Genomic DNA, 18,296 nt, shown 5'->3' on the forward strand with positions numbered 1-18,296 from the left:
GCGGGCGCGCGTGGCCCCCACAGGTGTGGCGGCGCTGCCCGCGTCCCCCGCGGAGGGGCCCGGGGCTGTGTCCCCCGCGGCGAGCGGGGGGTCACGGCGGGACCCAGCCCCACGCGGCCCTCATGGTGCCCGTGGGCTTTGCTCGCTGCGAGCCCGCGTGGGGATGATGCGAGGAGAAGGGGAAGAGGGAAGCCCGCTCCAGGATCCTGCCCTGCGGGCAGCCCTGAGGGTGGCATCACTGTCTCCTTCCTTTGTGCCCCTCCATCACTGACCAGCCCCTCTTGTCTTCCCCGCAGCAAGGAGAGCTCAACTCCTTCCTCTGGACCATTCGCCGTGACCCCCCCGCTTATCTGTTCGGCACCATCCACGTGCCCTACACGCGAGTTTGGGACTTCATCCCCGACAACTCCAAGGCCGCCTTCCACGCCAGCTCCAGCGTCTACTTCGAGCTGGACCTCACGGACCCCTACACCATCTCGGGGCTGGCCAGCTGCCAGATGCTGCCCCACGGGGAGAACCTGCAGGACGTGCTGCCCCGGGAGCTGTACCGCCGCCTCAAGCGCCACCTGGACTACATCAAGCTGATGCTGCCTCACTGGATGACCCCGGATCAGCGGGGCAAAGGGCTCTATGCCGACTACCTCTTCAACGCCATCGCCGGGAACTGGGAGCGCAAGAGGCCCGTCTGGGTGATGCTCATGGTGAACTCCTTGACAGAGACGGACATCCGCTCCAGAGGAGTGCCGGTGCTCGATCTCTACCTCGCCCAGGAGGCAGAGAGGATGAAGAAGAAGACCGGTGCGGTGGAGCGGGTGGAGGAGCAGTGTCACCCTCTGAATGGGCTCAACTTCTCCCAGGTAAGGAGGCTTCTGGGCCTCGTGTCTTATCCCAGGATGTGGGGGGTATTCTCCGTGCACTTTCATCAGTTGATGGGGGTGAACCCCAAGCTTCTGCAGCAGGGTGGTCACTCGTGGGCCTCAGCAGCTTTTGTGCTGGGCTGTTCTCCATCATGCCAATCTGTGCTGCCTGCAGAAACCCCGTGATGTGCGTGGCGAGTGCGTGTGTATCACGTGTATAATTTATTTGAGAGGCAAATGTCCAGGGTGTGAATGTGTGTGTCTGCTTGCCTGCCACTTGTGAGGGAAACTTACATGCTTCCCATCCTGTGCCGGAGCTGGGTAAAAAGTGATTTTTTTGTTTGTTTGTTTGTTTTGAAGTAAAGCAGCTCTGTGGTACTTGTCAGGAAGAGGATGAAGCATGAACAATGAAAATAGAAATTTCCACATTGTTCAGATTGATTTAAGTGCATGCAAACTGTCAGTTGTCTTTTTAGTGGTCACTCTGGGTCAAAACAAAGTGGCTCATGTTGCCCTTGTACTGGGGGAAAATGAGTGTGCAATATACATGGGTTTATTTCATTTTAGAGCAGGTAAATTTCAGCAAACAGAAAAGGATGTAGGTTAAGAAACAAAAGTTATTGGTGTAACTGGAGCCAGGAATTCTTTCAATGGATTTAGCTTTAAACAGCCAAATACTAAGCCATGAGATCTATTTCATTTCAGTGGATTAATGAGGAACACAGTAACAGCTATTGACTTTGCTTTGCGGAACTGTTTATGTGAAATGAGATTTACTAGAAATTGAGGAAATGAATGTGTGTGGAAGACAACAAATAATCCGGGGGAGATTTAAGATGGTGTCAGTTACTGCTATGATATTTCATTTTTAACCTGCTTTTCGTCATTAGTTTTGGATCGGTCTATTTCCAACCTTATCTTACTGTCCTACTTTGACCAAAAAAATTCTTGGTGATGTGGGGGAATAAGGATTAAAGGACTAATCTTAGGTGTGATTAAAATGTCCTTAGAGTGCCTTCACCCCCCTGCTCCCCTGAAGTCCAGCAGGAGCTATTTGAAGGGAAAAAAGTCTGGCTTTCACTAATATTTGGTTCATCCGATTTTTCAGCTAGGAGTCTTAACTCTGCATACAGCCTTCAGAGAAGACTTGTTCCATACACTTTTGAATGTATTTTCTTGTTTATCAACAAAAATAATTAAAAGAAAGCCTCTCAGGACCTTTGCATTATTTAACACACATACAAATAAAGGAATTCGTTTTGCACTATTCTGTCTGAAAGGTTAAGTGCCTATCCTCTCTCTTGAGCCCCTTCTTTAAGGTGAAGTAAAAATAATTAACCATTCCAGACATCCTATACTGTTTGGTTGTATTAGATCATAAATGGCAGTTACAATCAAGCACATGAAAGCACCTGGTTAAAAATGTACCACTTGGAAGCCTTTTAAATGTGAATCATACTACATTTTTTTTCTTTTCAGAGAGAGTGAGCAACAGAGAAAGGAAAAGGGACAGAGTACAAAACTCACTGCTGCCCTTAACCATAATTGTTTCTCTGTCCAACTTTTAAATAGAAACAAAAATTTCCCATTCATTTTGCTCCAAAAATAATCTAAAAAAGAACAGTAAAGGTATTACTGCTATTGGCAAGCAAAGGACAGTCATTTATGCAAAACATTTGTGCTGATTAAAAGAATACATTTCATTTTAATTGTTAGAGAGAATTGACAAAGTTGCTGAAATAGATCAATGTTCAGGAGGAATTTTCCTAGATTGAAGCTTTTTCTGGGAACAAGGCCACCAGAACAACAGGAGACAAAATTAAACAAAACAAACCAGATATTTATTTTCTTGCTTCCTCTAGATTTCCATGCATCCTGACACCTGGCTAGTTGTTTAACAATAGTAATTTGTAATGTTATCACACCGTCTGGCAGTCCTACTGCTTGGTGTATTACTGTGCTAATTTAGTGGAGTGGATTACTATTGCAAGGTTTTACCTCCCAATTCCAGGTCTTGGAGCCTTCCTTAAGCAACACGTAATTAAAACCCACTAAAATGGAAATCAGAAATTGAGCAGCTTTTGTCTCGCAGGGTGTTTGCACAGTTTGATGAGAACATCTGTGATAAATTATAGTCCCAAATCTGCTAAGGGCATCAGCGGTTTTTTACCTGTTTTCAGCATTACTGTTACAGGAACACTGCACGTTATTTCTGCATTCAGAATTCAGGTTTTAGGACTGTGCCTTGCTGAATCATGTCAATGCTTTTGTTTCCCACATCCCCAAAGTCCAGTATTTTTGCCCTAAGCAAATTAAAAAAAAAATACAAAAAAAGCTTTTTTTCCCTACTTCTTCTCCTCAAAGGCAGCTTTGTGCTACTGCAAATATTTAATCTGACTACATACACCAAATCTGTTAATCTGATACTGTGAGGAGGAGGAAATCTAGGAGTGGTCCCGGTGTGGTAGTTGGTTTTGATCTGCTCTGAAAGAAAGTGGATACACTTGCATTTTTGACCAGGAACGATCTTTGAAACGTTCTCCGCGTGGCTTTGAAATGTTGATTGTCTTAGCCGGATAAAAAGATTAAGGTGGCTCATATAATTAGCTGCTTCCTGGAGAGCCAGCTCCTGCAGGTAGGGCAGGGAGCATTGTTTTCTATTGTAAACCCCGAAACTTTGTAGTTTGATGCTCTGTTCCCCTTGAAACCCTTGCACAGTGTTTCCTGCTGCTTTTCCACATCAGTCCCGGCCTTCTGCCTCCTGCTGACCGGCCGCTCTCCTGCTTGGATCCTGGGGGGAAGTGTTATCCCACCTCCTGGGACTCTGGCAGCTGCTGGTCACTCAAAGTCCGGGCCCTGGGTATGGCTGAGCTGGTGTCAAGGTGTCTGAATCCCAGCAGAAGGCAGTGTTGGGAGCCTGGGTGCAGAGGAGTTTGTAGCAGGTTTGGGTCAGGTTGAAATTTTACTGCTCCTTGGTATTTGAAGTTTCAGGGTTTTCATGGAAGGTGGGACAGAAAGAGCTGAGGCAAGTGAAGAAGAGGAAGCAGACAAGTCTGTCTGACAGCACTGATGTTTATGTGGAGAGTGAGTGGCCAGAAAAGGGCAAAATCAAGTTGGCCAGGGCTGAGAACTGGTGAGGGGCAGATGACATTCCAGGCCTTCTTGTGGAATCCAGGCAGAGGCACTGCAGCCACTACAGGACTCATCCCTGTGTTGTCTGCAGGCCAGCTGGGAATAGCGCTAAGCTCTCTCTCTCCTCTTTGGGACCCTCATGTGAGCCTATGATGGGAAGCTTTCCCCAGGCTGTTGCTGGAGTAAGGAGAATTGTGATGCAGCTGCTCAGGTCTGGTGCATCTTCCCTGATGCCCCAGGGCTGCCATGGGACCCCCGTCATCCTGGAGTGATGGCAGTGTGTCCCCACTGAAGGTCTGTACAGTCAGCAAGGGGAAGGTCTTACTCCTCTACCCAAACTGCTGTTCCCTGGGGAGGTGGGTGGCATCTCTTGCTTGTGTTTGATCCTGTTCCTGCCAGATGGTGTTCATAGCTCTTCCTTCCCATTAGAACTAAAATCCCTTTCCCATCCATCCCAAACTTGCTCTCCTCAGGGACAGTCTGCATTCAGCTCATGACAGATGCCCTAAATCGCAAGGTTAGTAGGGGAAATTTTGTATCAGGGTCCAGCTTCCTGCCAGCCTGTTGGTGGGGAAGCTGTCAGGCTGGTGAGGAGCTGCCAGCACTCCCTTCTCTCCCCTTTGGCTGTTTGGGAAGCTCTGACTCTGGTCTCCTCCGGCTGGTATCATTTCTAACTGCAGGGGGAGATGTTAAATATCAAACCAGTGTTGATTGGATCAGAGACGGCCTCAAAGAAAGAAACCTCAGACTGTGCCAGATTAAACTTCACACTTCACCATTCTCCCCCTTTCATTTCTTTGCCGCCTCATTCTCTGCACAAATAAACCTCATCTCCCCGCTTTCTACCAATGAGGCAGCATTCATGGGGCAGGAATGACTTTGTTAACAAAATCAGTCTTCATTTCCCAGGTCCTGCTGTTCCATCAAACCCTGGGACATGGCAGCTTTGATTACTCTGGTGATAGGATTAGAGGGGGGAACAAGTGCTGGTTAATAAAAGGCCGATGGGTGGTCCATCATGTTTGGTCACCGACAGCTCTGCAGCCTCGAAGCTGGATCTTCAGTGGCAAAACAGTAATATTCACAGTAATATGTAGGTAGGGCCACATCCTGGAATCTCTATTCAATCTGCCCTGTCCCCTTGAAAAACTAAATATTTCTGTGATCACAAAGCTGGGATTCTCCAAGCTGACAGGACCAGTGTAACTGACTTCAAGAGATATTTACTTATTTGTCCTAATGAAAGATCTGGGCTCAAGTTTTCTGAACTGAATTAAAGGGTTCAATTTCAGAGCTAGCTGACTTTTGATAGTCTGTATAGTTTATATGAGGGAGTATTACTGATTACTTTTTTTTTTAATATTTGAAATAAAAATGCATTTTGTCTAGTAGAAATGGCACCTTCTTGCTTTTATAGAATTTCAGGCTTTGTGAAGAGAGCAGGAGTCATCAAAAACAGCATTACCTGTTTTGATTGCTGAATGTTTTGAAAGAAATGTTGTTAAAGGGTTTGATTTCACATAGCTATACATAGTGCACATAGTTTTCAGCTTGCTGTCTTTTGTTAAACTATCACTCCCTTCACCCTCTTATGCCCCAGGGTAAAAAATCCCCCAGCAAAATTAACCTCGGGGTAGAAATTCATACAGCAGAAATAGAAATCCTTCCACTTAATTCCCTTTAAATACTAGTGGGAACTGCTTTATGTCTTCACCAGGGGAGCTGTTGAGGATGAAACAATGCAAGTATTAAAACTACAGTAGTGGCTCTAGCAACTGAAGGGATCAGCAGCTGAGGTTTTATAGCTGTACCCACATGTAGGTGTTGCTCTGTACAGCCAGTGACTGCGTGCTCCTGCCCCACAGCCCCTTGGAAAGCTCACCCAGGCATTTGATGCCTATTAAGAAAACAGCCAGTCACTAATGATGGCTCAAGGGGCAGCTGGCAATTTATCTGTTTTATTTATTGTGTATGTAACTGCCAGAAATGTTTGTACAACAGGTCGGGTGTGAGCCCTTCCTTTCTCTCTGATCCTTCACCCCTCCTTGGTAACATCCAAGTCCAAGGCAGGTGTGCCTGCCTCCCACGAGCAGGTCTGGCGGATTCTGTTGGTTGATTTGTTTGCAAAATTGGTTGCTGCCTGTGATTGGTATTAGGTTGGAATTACATCTTTTTAAGATGGGTCTTGAAAGGGAAAAATCCCTGGAAAAGAGTTTGGCAGACACTCAAGGGAGTCCTTACTGTACCTGGGGCAACTTAACTTTACCGGTGTGTAGAAGTCAAATAGCAGAATTGTGCCATTTTTTCCTGTGTGTGTTTGCCACCTCAGAGCTGCTAACCCAGTAGGTACTGGCTTAGCCCCTGTTTAGTAAGTGGTATTTTCACAGTGATGATTTTCAATCTGTTTGTTATTTGCTGTCACTTTGTGATGCTGTTGCAGCAGCAGTCAGGATCCTCCTCCAGGCCCAGAGTGCTTTGCTTATAAACAGAATGAACCATTGACCTTAAAATCCTCCACTTGAAGTATAGTGCAACCTACAGTCCTCAGAAAGTCTTTAACAGCCTCCCCTCAGCTCCCTAGTGAGTAGCAATCCACGTTATAAAGGCAGCCCACATCATTTCGGCGAGTCAGAGGTTCCTGGATTGCAAAGGCCAGAAGTGTTCTTAAACAAGGGCACTCACTCACCTTGCACTCCTGCAGAGAGATCAGTGGCAGGGCTCCTGGCAAAGCATATTTAGGGACTTCAGAGGGACATACTGTAATATAACAGGTTTCCCCTGTGCTATGCTTTACACTGCAAACCCTTATTAATCTTTTCACTGTCATTAGGAGTTGATTAGACAGGTAAAAGGCAGAAGAAATCACAGTGTTACTGCTTGAGCCATGGGAACTTTGTGTGTTTTCTTTCATCCTTTGGTCTTGTTAGTGAGGTTCCCTGCTTAGATGAATGACTGTAAGCTGGCATCCTCAGAGGACAGTATTTAGGCTATAGCACAAAAATGGAGATTTTCAGCAATGACTGGTGTTTCAGAAACTTCATTGGTTTTAACTTTCACAGGTCAGTGTTAGAAGAGCCCCATTTTGCAAGGAAACATATCTACCTTGTGTTCTCACACTTTCCCAAATCCCTCTTCCAAGTAGACAACCAGTAGAGATACTCGATGCCACTGTACTTAAAATCTGCAGAAAGCACTGTGAGTTGATGACAAAATTTTCTTTGTGAAGCTCTCAAATTATTTCTAGGTAGCAATTACTAAGACATTTTTTCTGAACATTGCAACAATTTTTGAACTTAATACTCCTTCTGAAACCCCAAAAGCATTATAGTTTCCATCTCACTTGAGACACCAGAAATTAAACTGGTGCCTGCAGAGCTTAAAACTGCAGATTTCAGTATTTGAACTTAATACCTCAGATCTTGGGCTGGAATTGGAGCAAAACTATGCCCTGTGCAGAGTGCGAACAGACATGTAACTAAACTGTAAGACTGGCTGTATCCATCAGAACAGCTGGTAGTTATGGTGTCTCAACACCTCCATGAATTTGCTTTTTCTGGTGCTCAAGTGAACAATAGAGCTACCTTGTATAATTGTTGCTGTTTATTGGATCTAATTGTCATTTAAAGGCATAGAGAATGAAAAGTGACCTGGTTAATACCTGTCAGAAGTTCAAGCAGGAATTCACACTCATGTCTGTTGCTTTTATCACTAGTTATTCCAACACCAGTCATTCACATTTAGATTTCCAATATTTTAGAGCTTCGGGTGCAAGTCATTTCAGGACTTCTAGCACAATATAAATGAAAGTTGGTAAAAACTTTAAATTAGAACCATGTGCTCAGCATTTTGAAATGGATGTTGTATGGCTTGAGGAGGCTCATTAGAAAAATATTTTTAGTTTGAATGAGATCAAAGACCCAAGATTTTCTACTCTGAGAGCCATTTAGCATAGTCCTGGACACTCCATTTCTCATCATGCATAGACTCCCATAGGCCAGTTAGGCCTGAAGAAATCATCATCCCTGAAATATTGTAATTAGATTTATTATCAGTGGACCACTGCTGATCACCTCTGTCCAGGCACTGCAACAATGCTGAGGGGTTGAAGAGTCTTGAAGATGGCAAAAGTGAGTTTTATTCCTGACTTCCTCAAAATCAGGACTGCAGCCCATGCAGGTGGGTAGCAGTATTAGAAGTGACAGACTGAATCCTGTGTGTTGTACCCATTCCAGAGTCCCTTGAAGCCAGGGAAAACATAGAACCATCCCCAGAAACTCCTAGTAGCACACACAGAAAGGATTGTAAAAAAAGAAAAAGAAACAAATCTGATATATTCTTTTACTGTGCTCAGTTAGTGTGGAAGTTATGGAGCCTTCCACATGAATTCCAGTCCAGAGGTTCTTTATGCTTAGGTATGCCTGCAAAATGGGAGTTAGTTAAGATGGGGCAAAAAGATAGGAATTCAGTTATAGGCAGTTAACTGTTAGCTGTGTCAACATAATTAAGGAAATAGCAACAAATGCTTTATATTTCCCCCAGATTTAATTGAACTTACTTGCTGCTTCTACCCTAACTCTTCCATTGGGGCACTTGTTGGGAGACACAGATATCTCCAATACATAAAACAGAGAAGAAGCTGCCTTCATAGAGCAAAGCAATATTCATCAGACTTCCTTAGTGAGCCAAGGAATGAGAAAAAGGAAACAAATCTTACAGTTATTTTCTAACCTCTTTCCATTTTAATAAAAGTCAAGTTATGAGGAACACAGGAAAAGTATTTCTTTCAAGTACGCGGTTCTGTGTCTTGAAAGTATCCCCTCAATATTTTAGAACTGTACTAAATCCAAGGTCTCCATTAGGCTCCCTCACTTTTGTTAACAATCACAATGAAGACTGATTATTCTCTGTACGCTTTCTGCCACTGCACAAATTTAGCTCTCCTTTGATTTCTTGCAGCCTTTTCCTATTACAGGTGACAGCATAATAGTGATGGGGAATATTTATTTAAATGTGAGACCAAATGCTCACAGTGCAGGAGTTTGCAGAGTCAGCAGAGAGGGAGAGGGCAAAAGGGTGATTTGAGAAACATGCCCAAATTTTTGAAGGTCTTTGTGTTCCTGGCATGTGATTGATTTACAGTTTTAGAAATGATTACTGAGATAAATGTTATGCCGGAAGGAAGTGTGATGGGATGTATCTTGTTGATTCTAAAACACACTGAATCAAAAATCATCACAGCACTTGTGAAAATGCTAAGCCCTAAACCATGAGAGGAACTGGTCCTGACGTACTGGGAGTCAAATGGGATGCTAACTTGTAGTTTGCTTTCAAGCTGAGGTAATTCTTCATTTTTGGGATATCACAGAGGCAGGGGAGGTGCAAGCGTGCAAAAAGGGCCTTAAATGTTGTTTTCATAAGAGTTAATGATACGAAAAGCCCTTCTTTTTATTAATGAATTTCCTGATTAAGACAGGAAAAAGCTAGAAAGAACTTTCTCAAAAAAGCTCATTGTCTACCTGTTGGAGCAGATAACTCACTAACACCCAGAAGTGAGCAAAGTCAAGTTTTCTAATACAAAGTTATGGCCAAATCAATTCTTAAATGGCTTAGCCTTCAAACAACTGGGATGCAGTTCAGCTCCTTCAGCATTTCACCTTTCCAGTACCAGAATACCAATGAGAAAATACCTCCTTAGTCCATGAGACCAGGTTGAAGTTGAGAGGCTCGAGGCAACAGGCCTTTGCAGGCATGAAACACTGTCCAGCTTTATGGATCAGCTTGTCCCTGCCTGTAGATTGACACTGGCCAGCTTTTTACCCAGCTAATTGTGTGAGGCCAGAGAGGATTTTCTTTATTAATTTTGAGTGGCTTGGCTGTGAAATGAGACATACTGTACAGTGTATAACTCAAGCTCGCTTTCAAAAGAATTTTTGTTGAAGCTGCATATCCAGAGAGATCTGAGCCTTTAACATGTAGTCATCTGAAACACACTCTAGGAACTTTGTAATTTAAGGTCAGCATTTGCACTGGTTCATGTTCCAGTTATGAAATAGTGCTTGCTTTAAAAACATACTCAATTTATATCTAAATGTATAAAGATGGGCTTATTTCCTGAAAATGAAACTGACTGCTCTGAGCACTTGCTGTGTGTTAACTGTGGCTGGATAAGCTTGGAATGGATGTACCCTGTAGGGGCTACAGCATGGCTCTGAAGTGGAAAGCAAGCATCTTTGATGCACTTGAACATTCTCAAAGCTGGAAGTATTAGTTGTTGGGAATCACTTGTAGTAGTACCCTTTTGTATTTTAGGAAGTACAAAGAACTAAAATCTCCCAAAAGGTGTTGTATTTTGGCATATTTTGGATGGGTTTTGTTATTACTGACAAAGAGATCCCAGTGGAAGATATTCCTAAGATATCACAATCACTAAACCCACGCAAGATCCCTTATCACACTCTCTCTAAAGTTGTTGCAGATTCATTTGAATTACACTGGAAAGATTTATCTCTTATTAATGGAGTACTCTTCATTTTTTAAAATTGAGTTGTTGTGCAACACATCAAATAACAATGTCATAACACATCATAAATCAGTTTGTTCACTGAAGGATTCCACATGAGTTAATCTAACATCCTGGACACAGTTCATGAGCAGTTAATTTTAGCAGTTCTCTTTGATACATATCAGTTAAGGCAAAGCAACTCCAGCCATTATGGAGTACAGTCAAAACTGGTTAACGGCAAAGCAAGTACAGACAAAGATTGTTCACAGATAAAGCCTTTGGCAGATCATTCAAGGGATCTTTGCTATATATATAGAACAATTGTAGCTCTAATTCCAGCAGTGCAGACACTCTGGGACAAAGAGAAAATACATACACACACACACCAAACCACAGAAGAAAACCACACACACCATTTGATACTTGAGTGTAACGAGAAAGTCAAGCTAAAGTTCATCAACCCTGACAGAGCTACCAAAGAGCTCCATGGCAGGCAGTGAGATGGGAAGAACGAAGAACCACCCTCAAAAAAGCATTCAGGAATTATTCCCATTGTCAGTGTGGGAGAAACTGAGAATGTTTGATTTGAAACACAAAGTCATCCAGCGGCCTGCCAAATGCCATTTATCTCAAGGTCACGCAACGTAAATAACCCAAGGGTTAGCTCCAAAGCAGGAGGTAGAGCTGAACAAGAGCAGGGGTAGGGATTTCTCTCTTTTCCCTGTGGATGTTTGGCATGCTACTGACAATGTTTTGAGGCCTGGCACTCCTGATGAGTCTGGTGTATTAAGAGCAGTATAACACAGCAAAAGCAGAGAATAACAGCTGAATGTAGCATTATGGAAGGGACCATGGTTTGAGACCAAGCCACTAAGCTGTCACACATTTTCTGCAAGAATTAATCAGGGACACTAAGTAGAAAGGAAAACTTCAGCAGTAAAAAAAATTCTCTTGGATGCTTAAGTCTGAAAAGATTAATCCCTGTTACACAGTAGGGACAACCAATGTTTATTTATGGTTCAGCTGAGTGGTCACATGAATTTTTCTGTTCTTCTAAAACATGAAGTATCACAGCCTTCTTACACTTTTTAAGAGAACAAGAAGTTGTCACATCAATAATCCACCATTATCAGTCAGGGAAGGAAGAGGTGTGTTTTCCCAAGAGTGCTTAGACCTGAGGGTATAGCTTGGGATATAACTATGGGAGAATCCCAGAAGACTTGGCACCTGGTTCCTCTGTTCTCTGAAGCAAAGCTCAGTGTAGTTCCCACTAAAACAAATCAAACAAGTCAGTCCTTGTACTAGGAACCCAAAACTGTATCTCTTGAAACCAGGCAAGATATCTTTCCTGCTGGTTTATGCAGAAAGGAGTTTAATGTAGACAAATAATTTATTAAGAGAATAAGGGGGAAAAGAAATGTTAGTCAATATTCTTCTAATTTATTTGTGATTTTGATAGGCTTAAAAACCAGACTGAGTAGAGTTACTTGTGATTTCATGTTGATTTTTTGATGCCATGAAAAAAAGTGAACTAAACTCACTATGTCAGAAGGAAAACTAAAAGTGTTTCTATTCAGCCAGCACCACTTGAGGTCATTCTGCAGAGTCCTGTACATCTGTGTGGCCTGAGCACCATTCCTTCCAAACAGAAGGGAAGCAAGCTGGGCATGTGTATAAAGAACCCTGAGTCTTTGTATACACAAGACAGACAATTTTATACCTGTAGGCCTTACGTGTTGGAAACTGAGGCATCACTTCAGAGGCCCAATTACATTACTTCATCTGGGGCTAAGACAATAATTTTTCCATCCATAAATTTCTCTTACACCTTTCAACTTATTTAGTGCTCTTAGAAAAATAAGTATTTGTACGTGGAGGGGCTAGAATTGATGAGATGGTGATGTGAAGGGGACATCTGGAGAAGTCCAGGCTGATGTGAGCTCCAGAACTTATAACTCTTTGGGCAAGGGACTATGGGGCACATCTTCATCCCTGATGAATAGAATGGCTCCACCCCTCTTTGCTATTTTAGCCCCTAAAGGAATTGATTTTCTCAAATGCAAGTGGTCTTGAAAAGTGGCAGAGAGCATAGACTTACATCATTAGCAATGAACCAAGGGCTTGTGTGTTGCAACAACCTTTGTTGAGGGATTGTTGTGTTGAAAATCCACTGATTTTGGCACAGGCTGGAGAACTCAGCGGTTCCACTTTGCATGTCCTGCTATCATTCAACAGGCAGACCCTCTAGCTAGACATTGCAATAGGGCAGCCAGTTGGCTTCTCCCAACCTCCTTAGGTTTCCAGATGTCATAACAAAATGAGAGAGAGAGACTTAGCCATCTTCCATGTGTTTACGCTGGAGCTGCTAGGCAGAAACCAAGCCACAACACTGCACAGCTTTTCAAAAAGGACTTAATAGGCCTCTCTGTAAACAGATCTAAATATTTGCTCCAGTGACATTTATCGCATCACACGTCTGGCGCGAGTGTTTCGTCCTTGTTTTGCTTGCGTGTTTGGATTCTCTTATAAACATTAATGAAGTGCCTGAATACAAATGAATAATCCTCCCCCTTTCTTCCCGCCCTGGAGGGGAGGGGAATGGGAGGGCATGAAGCAATAATAGTTCAACCTTCAACCCGTAATTGCCTGGTACATTTTGATGACAGTTTTCTTTCTCACGTGCTTTAAAAGACTTTATTCGGCATGTACATCTATGCAGAAGGCATTGCACCTTTCTTCAAAGGCAGCTGCAGCCGGAGTTGGAGTGGGGGGCACTTAGAAGGCAGCACTGTGTCATTGGATGTTTGAGCAGTCGTAGCAAGTTGAGTTATTGCTGGGTTCCCAGCAGGCTGCCAGAATTCTGCCCTATCTACAAGGCTTTTAACAGAGGATATATTTAATATATGCTTTCCTATGCGTTTGCTGTTGAGCTGGACAGAATAATGGGCCTGAAGCACCTCAAATCTAGCTCCATTTGACAGTTCATCTACCTTTTGGTGGACAACGGGGGTCATTCAATAGGTATTTTCCAATTACCTACAGCTTCAATGACTAGAGACAATGTGTTTCCAAGTAGTCCCTTCTTATCTTGCAATGCCTTTATGGAGGCCCTAGAAAGTGGTTTTCTTGGTTGTCTTTCTGCCCAGTTTTGAACTGAAACTGCCTCATCCTCCTTTTGATTTTGTCACTAAAGGAGAAGAAGAGTGTGGGGTAAGGAAAGACTGACCAAATCTTGTTTCTATAGGTAGTTTCTGTGGACACAACCTTTAGAAGCTAATTTTGTTGTCTAGGGCGTGAGAACATAAACCAAATGTATTAGAAGCTTGTTTCCTGATCCTGAGAGTGGTGAAGTTGTGAAACAGATCAAGGCATCATCCCTGAACCTGTTCCAGACTGAGAAAACATTGAGTATCTCATTCCTGTGTGGGAGCAGTTACATTACTGCTCCATTCTCCCTGTGCAGTTCAAAATGTCACAATGTCTTCCATGCACAATAAATTATCATCATCTCCTGCCAGGTGGGACCGTGCTTTGCTCGAGACTTTACTAAGCATCTTTCGTTTCTGCAGCTGGGCTTGTAGGAGCAGTGGTTTGGCTTGCTTGGAAGCCAGTAATAAAAGAAATTTTCTTTTAATCATGAGGGGCTCTTCAGAAATTCCCTGAACTCATGCAACTAAGCTCTCAGCTCTTTGTTAAGAGTAAAACTGCTGCATTTAAGCTGTGGGACATAAAAGAAGTAATCAGTGTCCGGAAAGTTCATTCTTCAAACAGTCTTTAAGAAAAAAATCATCTTGTACATGACATCTACGGGTCTGTTGTGTGCAATACTACTAAGTGCAAAGGATTTATGTCCCAATAGTCATGCTTTGGGAGGTCAAAACTAATACCCAAGAGAAAAAAAATGCATGTGTTTCCTTCGTCTGAGTGATCAGGTATAAAATGGGTTAAAAATTAATACTGTCTTTGGTTCAGCTTGTATATAAAACCATTCAGTCTGCACATACTTGAGTACTATTCGAAAGTGCCTGTCAACTCCATTAATTATCAAATTGCTTATTCAGTCTATGCATTCCTTGCATAAATCCATATCAACTTTGCCTCTTGTAGCAGTGTTTGTTTATATGAGCTGGAACTCTCCGGAGCAGACTGAAACGCCTCTCGGAAGAATTTCTTCGTCTGCACCTACAGGGACCCAGGCTAATTTCTATTCAGAGGATGCTTTTTTGGTGTTGAGTTGGGAGTCACAAAATTGTCTGGAAAGGTGCCTTTTGTCACTTCTGTCCCTAGTGATAGTTCAGATAGAAGAGACTAAAATCATTACAGTTCTCAGTAGCTGTGAAGTGTACACCAGAAAAAAACAAAAAGCTTGGAGAAAGGGATAGAAAAAAGAATTTGCTGATATTTTTGTCATCCTCTTTCTAATGTGCCTCTAATACTAATGGAGGCTTTTTTAAAAAGAATGAACTTAATAGTCCAGTGCATTCTTTTGTCCCTGTCGCTCAAGCATTCTGCCTTTTGCTCATTTGCTGGAACACAAACATGGAAGTGTATTTGGAACTAGCTGCAGTCTTAAAAAAACAAAATTAAGGCAAGCTGCCAGATCAAAATCTAATACACAACATATGTTTACAGGGTTATAGTCTCTTGCCATGCTGGTTTTAACAGCACTCCAGTGTGAAGTAGAGTTAATGCCTTCCAAGATCTTTTATCATCCATTGTGCTTATCAAAACAGTAAAAATACTGGTTTTATTTCATCAAATGCACCTTTCCTCCTGCCTGAAGCCCTCTGAATTCCCCACCACATTTGGGATCAGTGGAAGAGTATGTCCTTGGTTGTCCAGTTCTCCTCCTTTTCACAAGAGCTTATATTACTCAGGGGTGCCCAGGTTCACCCAGCAGGCAGCCCTGAATAGGACCCCTGGTTTGAGAGAAGACAGTAATGTTGACCCCCACGTGCCTTGTGCATTTGATGTGTAACTCATGATGCTTTCTGAGCGCTTTCTGAGGAGCAAAGGGTTGTCCAAGTCTAATACAGAGGATTGCAGTGAACGAGGTGTTTTAAGCTGACTTGTATTTGCTCAAACTTTAGTCCTTTCTTGGGAGCCTCCTGCACTAGGCAGAGGCTGGCATTTGGTGTGGCCAGTGAGCCCCACTGAGGTTCCTTTTGGGCTGTGCCTTACACACTGCTGGTGTCTCTCATCACATGGTGCCTCCAAACATCCATGGCACAATGGGATTATTACCACTGGGATCTGCTGCAGTGGAGAGCAGCCAGCTCAAGGCAAGGACTTGAGTGGCAGTTCAACATGTAGGGGTGGGGTGCAAGGGCAGAGGGAATGGAAAACAGGGACAGTTGTGCCAGACTCCTGTCACCTCCTGTGGCTGCTCTGCCTGATGTGCAGTACACCCTGCACAGCCCCTTCAGCAGCAGCTGGATGCAGCCTGGAGTATGCAGAGTCCAGGGAGAATAAACTTGAAGTGTCTGAAAATTTTGTGGGATGAGACAAAGCATTGGTGGGTATTTGAGGCTCTGAAATAGCAGCAGCCCCTCAGTATTTCTTGTGCTCATTCTCTGTATCTGGGATATACCTGTCCATGATCCATGAAGCATTCTAGGCCAGCTGGACTCCATGAGCTCTACGTGCACTATTCCAAGCTTATCAGGAGAGCTCTATTAGGAGGAGGCAGGAGTTTTCTGGGCTCTCAGAGACAATCCTGACGTAGCCTTTTGTGTTTCAGTTCTCTGTGTGCAAGATGGGCAAGATATTAGAGCTATTTATTTTTTGAAAATGCCTTTTTTTTTAACAGAAACAGTGCTCATGTAATTTTTTTTTGTATTTGAGGAAAGAAACATTCCTTGAAATATCTCAATTTCAAATTTAAAGAGAAGTTAGAAAAACCCATCAGTCTCATCAGTAAAACAACAATCTGGTGAGTGACCCAATTGGAGATTTTTGTGCTATTGGTGCGTAACAACACATTAAAGATAGAAGAGGCTGAATTTGTAAATTTTTATTGATATTATTGTTTTTCCTCACGGAACTGTAGATAGCAATGGAAATGTAAATCTTGTAGCAGCTTTGGATAAACTTGCCAAGGAAGAAGAAAGTCCTCCTGTGCCAATTTGGGGGAGCTCTCTAACATAGCTCCAGGATGCCTGACTGGAAGGTTGTTTGAAATAGGGTGATTTTACCTCTGTTGAATATAGAAAATTCTTTAGAGATGTCAGGAGAGTAATAGCATTTACAGCTTACTTAATATGTAATTACATCTGATTTGCAGCAGGTCAGGTCTCTGCTCACATCAGTAATGTCATGCTGTGCATGGTCATTGAAGTTCTTGAAGTACAGTTGAATGACATGGGAGGCAGGACATGGCAGTTTCACCTCAACATTTCATCAAAGAGATCTCTCTTGGATTGTCTTATCTTTCAGTTAATTTCACAAATAAAAATAAAAATCACATACATGGAGGCCACATAAGCTGTCATATAAATACTGGGTTTGCATCTCTTGCAGCTCCAGGACTTCATTCTTTGTAGCTCAGACATCACCAGACAACCAATTTACCCTTTCACTTGAGGAGACAGTCAGAAGAGGTGGTCATGGTTTGGATTTTGAGGCTTCATCTTTTTCTTTTCTCCTAAGAAATGTCCTCTTTCTATCACTAAGGAGATGAGCTGCCTAGTTCAGCTTTCGAGTCAAAAGTTTAACCTCCTGCTTGCAATTCTTGTTTGGCTTTGCTGTTTTGTTCTAAACAATTTCTGTATCCGTTCCCATTCTGTTATGCCTGTTTCTGTTTGACTGGTCAGTGCAGAGTAATATTTAAGATATTCAGTCAGTAAAGTCCATGTTGGCTAATTCCTTGGACACAGTGACTATCAGGACAATGACCTCTCCCTGACCAAGGCTCTGTTTCCTCTATTTCAGCAGCATTCTAGGTCCTGACCACTTGCTCTGTGCAGAGAGCATTTGCTGTGTGCTTTGCTGCTGCTCGAATGCAGATGTAGGTTTTGGATTATGAGATTTCAAGTTCTGAGAATCAGCATGGGTTTTAATGCTCTTGATGACACAGCCAAATAGTGTTGTTAAGATAAAATTCAAAATTCATCTCTGAAGCACCTCTTTCTATCGTTGCCTCATGCATTCTCAACTAGCAACGTATTCCTTTGTCTAAGTGACTTCCACTCTTGGAACTTTTTCCTAACATATTTAAGGTTTTCCTTTACTGCTTCCAGATGTACACCCTTGTTTTACCATTCTTCGACTCTGTAAATGTATTTTCTCTGGTTCTAGTACTGTGCAGTTATTTGATAGACAAGATCATGCTCTCTCTTTTAGGAGTCATTTATTAAAGAAAGTTTTTACAACTGCAGACAAAAAACAGGCTTCTGCAGAGAATGAATTTCAGGTTTTGTCTTGTGGTTAACCAGGATTCACACCCCTTCTGGGACAGTTCCTAGAGACACCTCGTGGCTGTCAGGAGCTCTACAGAGCGCATCATGCTCATGTCAAATTAATTTATTCTAAGCCTCAACATCCAGAGTTATTTGAGAAAAAGTTAAGAGTGAGGCTGCCAACCTGCTAATTAAAAGCTAGAAATATTTTTAAGTTCTCCTCTGATGGAAACAATTAAGCAAATCTGTTCTAAAGTGGAATTACCCCCCAAATCCAACAGCAACATGTTGTCTGCCTGAGTATAATTAAAACTATCGAAGGAAATTTTCTATTCCAAGATGAAAGGAATTGTTGGTTAGTTCCTAGATTCCCATACTCTAGTTTATACTCCCATTCTGTAAGAAGTA

At 42.7% G+C, this 18,296-nt stretch overlaps 1 protein-coding gene across 1 annotated transcript in view; it reads left to right on the plus strand.

Annotated features, from left to right (window-relative positions):
• The window catches only part of TRABD2B (TraB domain containing 2B), a 262,429-nt gene that overhangs the window by 378 nt on the left and 243,755 nt on the right, over positions 1-18,296 (plus strand). Inside the window, exon 2 of the mRNA XM_041421843.1 lies at positions 297-857. Within this exon, the coding sequence (XP_041277777.1) occupies positions 297-857 (561 nt within the window). The remainder of the gene's footprint in view (positions 1-296; positions 858-18,296) is intronic.

Source organism: Onychostruthus taczanowskii, unplaced genomic scaffold, assembly GCF_017590055.1.
Source record: "Onychostruthus taczanowskii isolate IOZ18803 unplaced genomic scaffold, ASM1759005v1 scaffold7, whole genome shotgun sequence".
Taxonomy (NCBI): Eukaryota; Metazoa; Chordata; class Aves; order Passeriformes; family Passeridae; genus Onychostruthus; species Onychostruthus taczanowskii.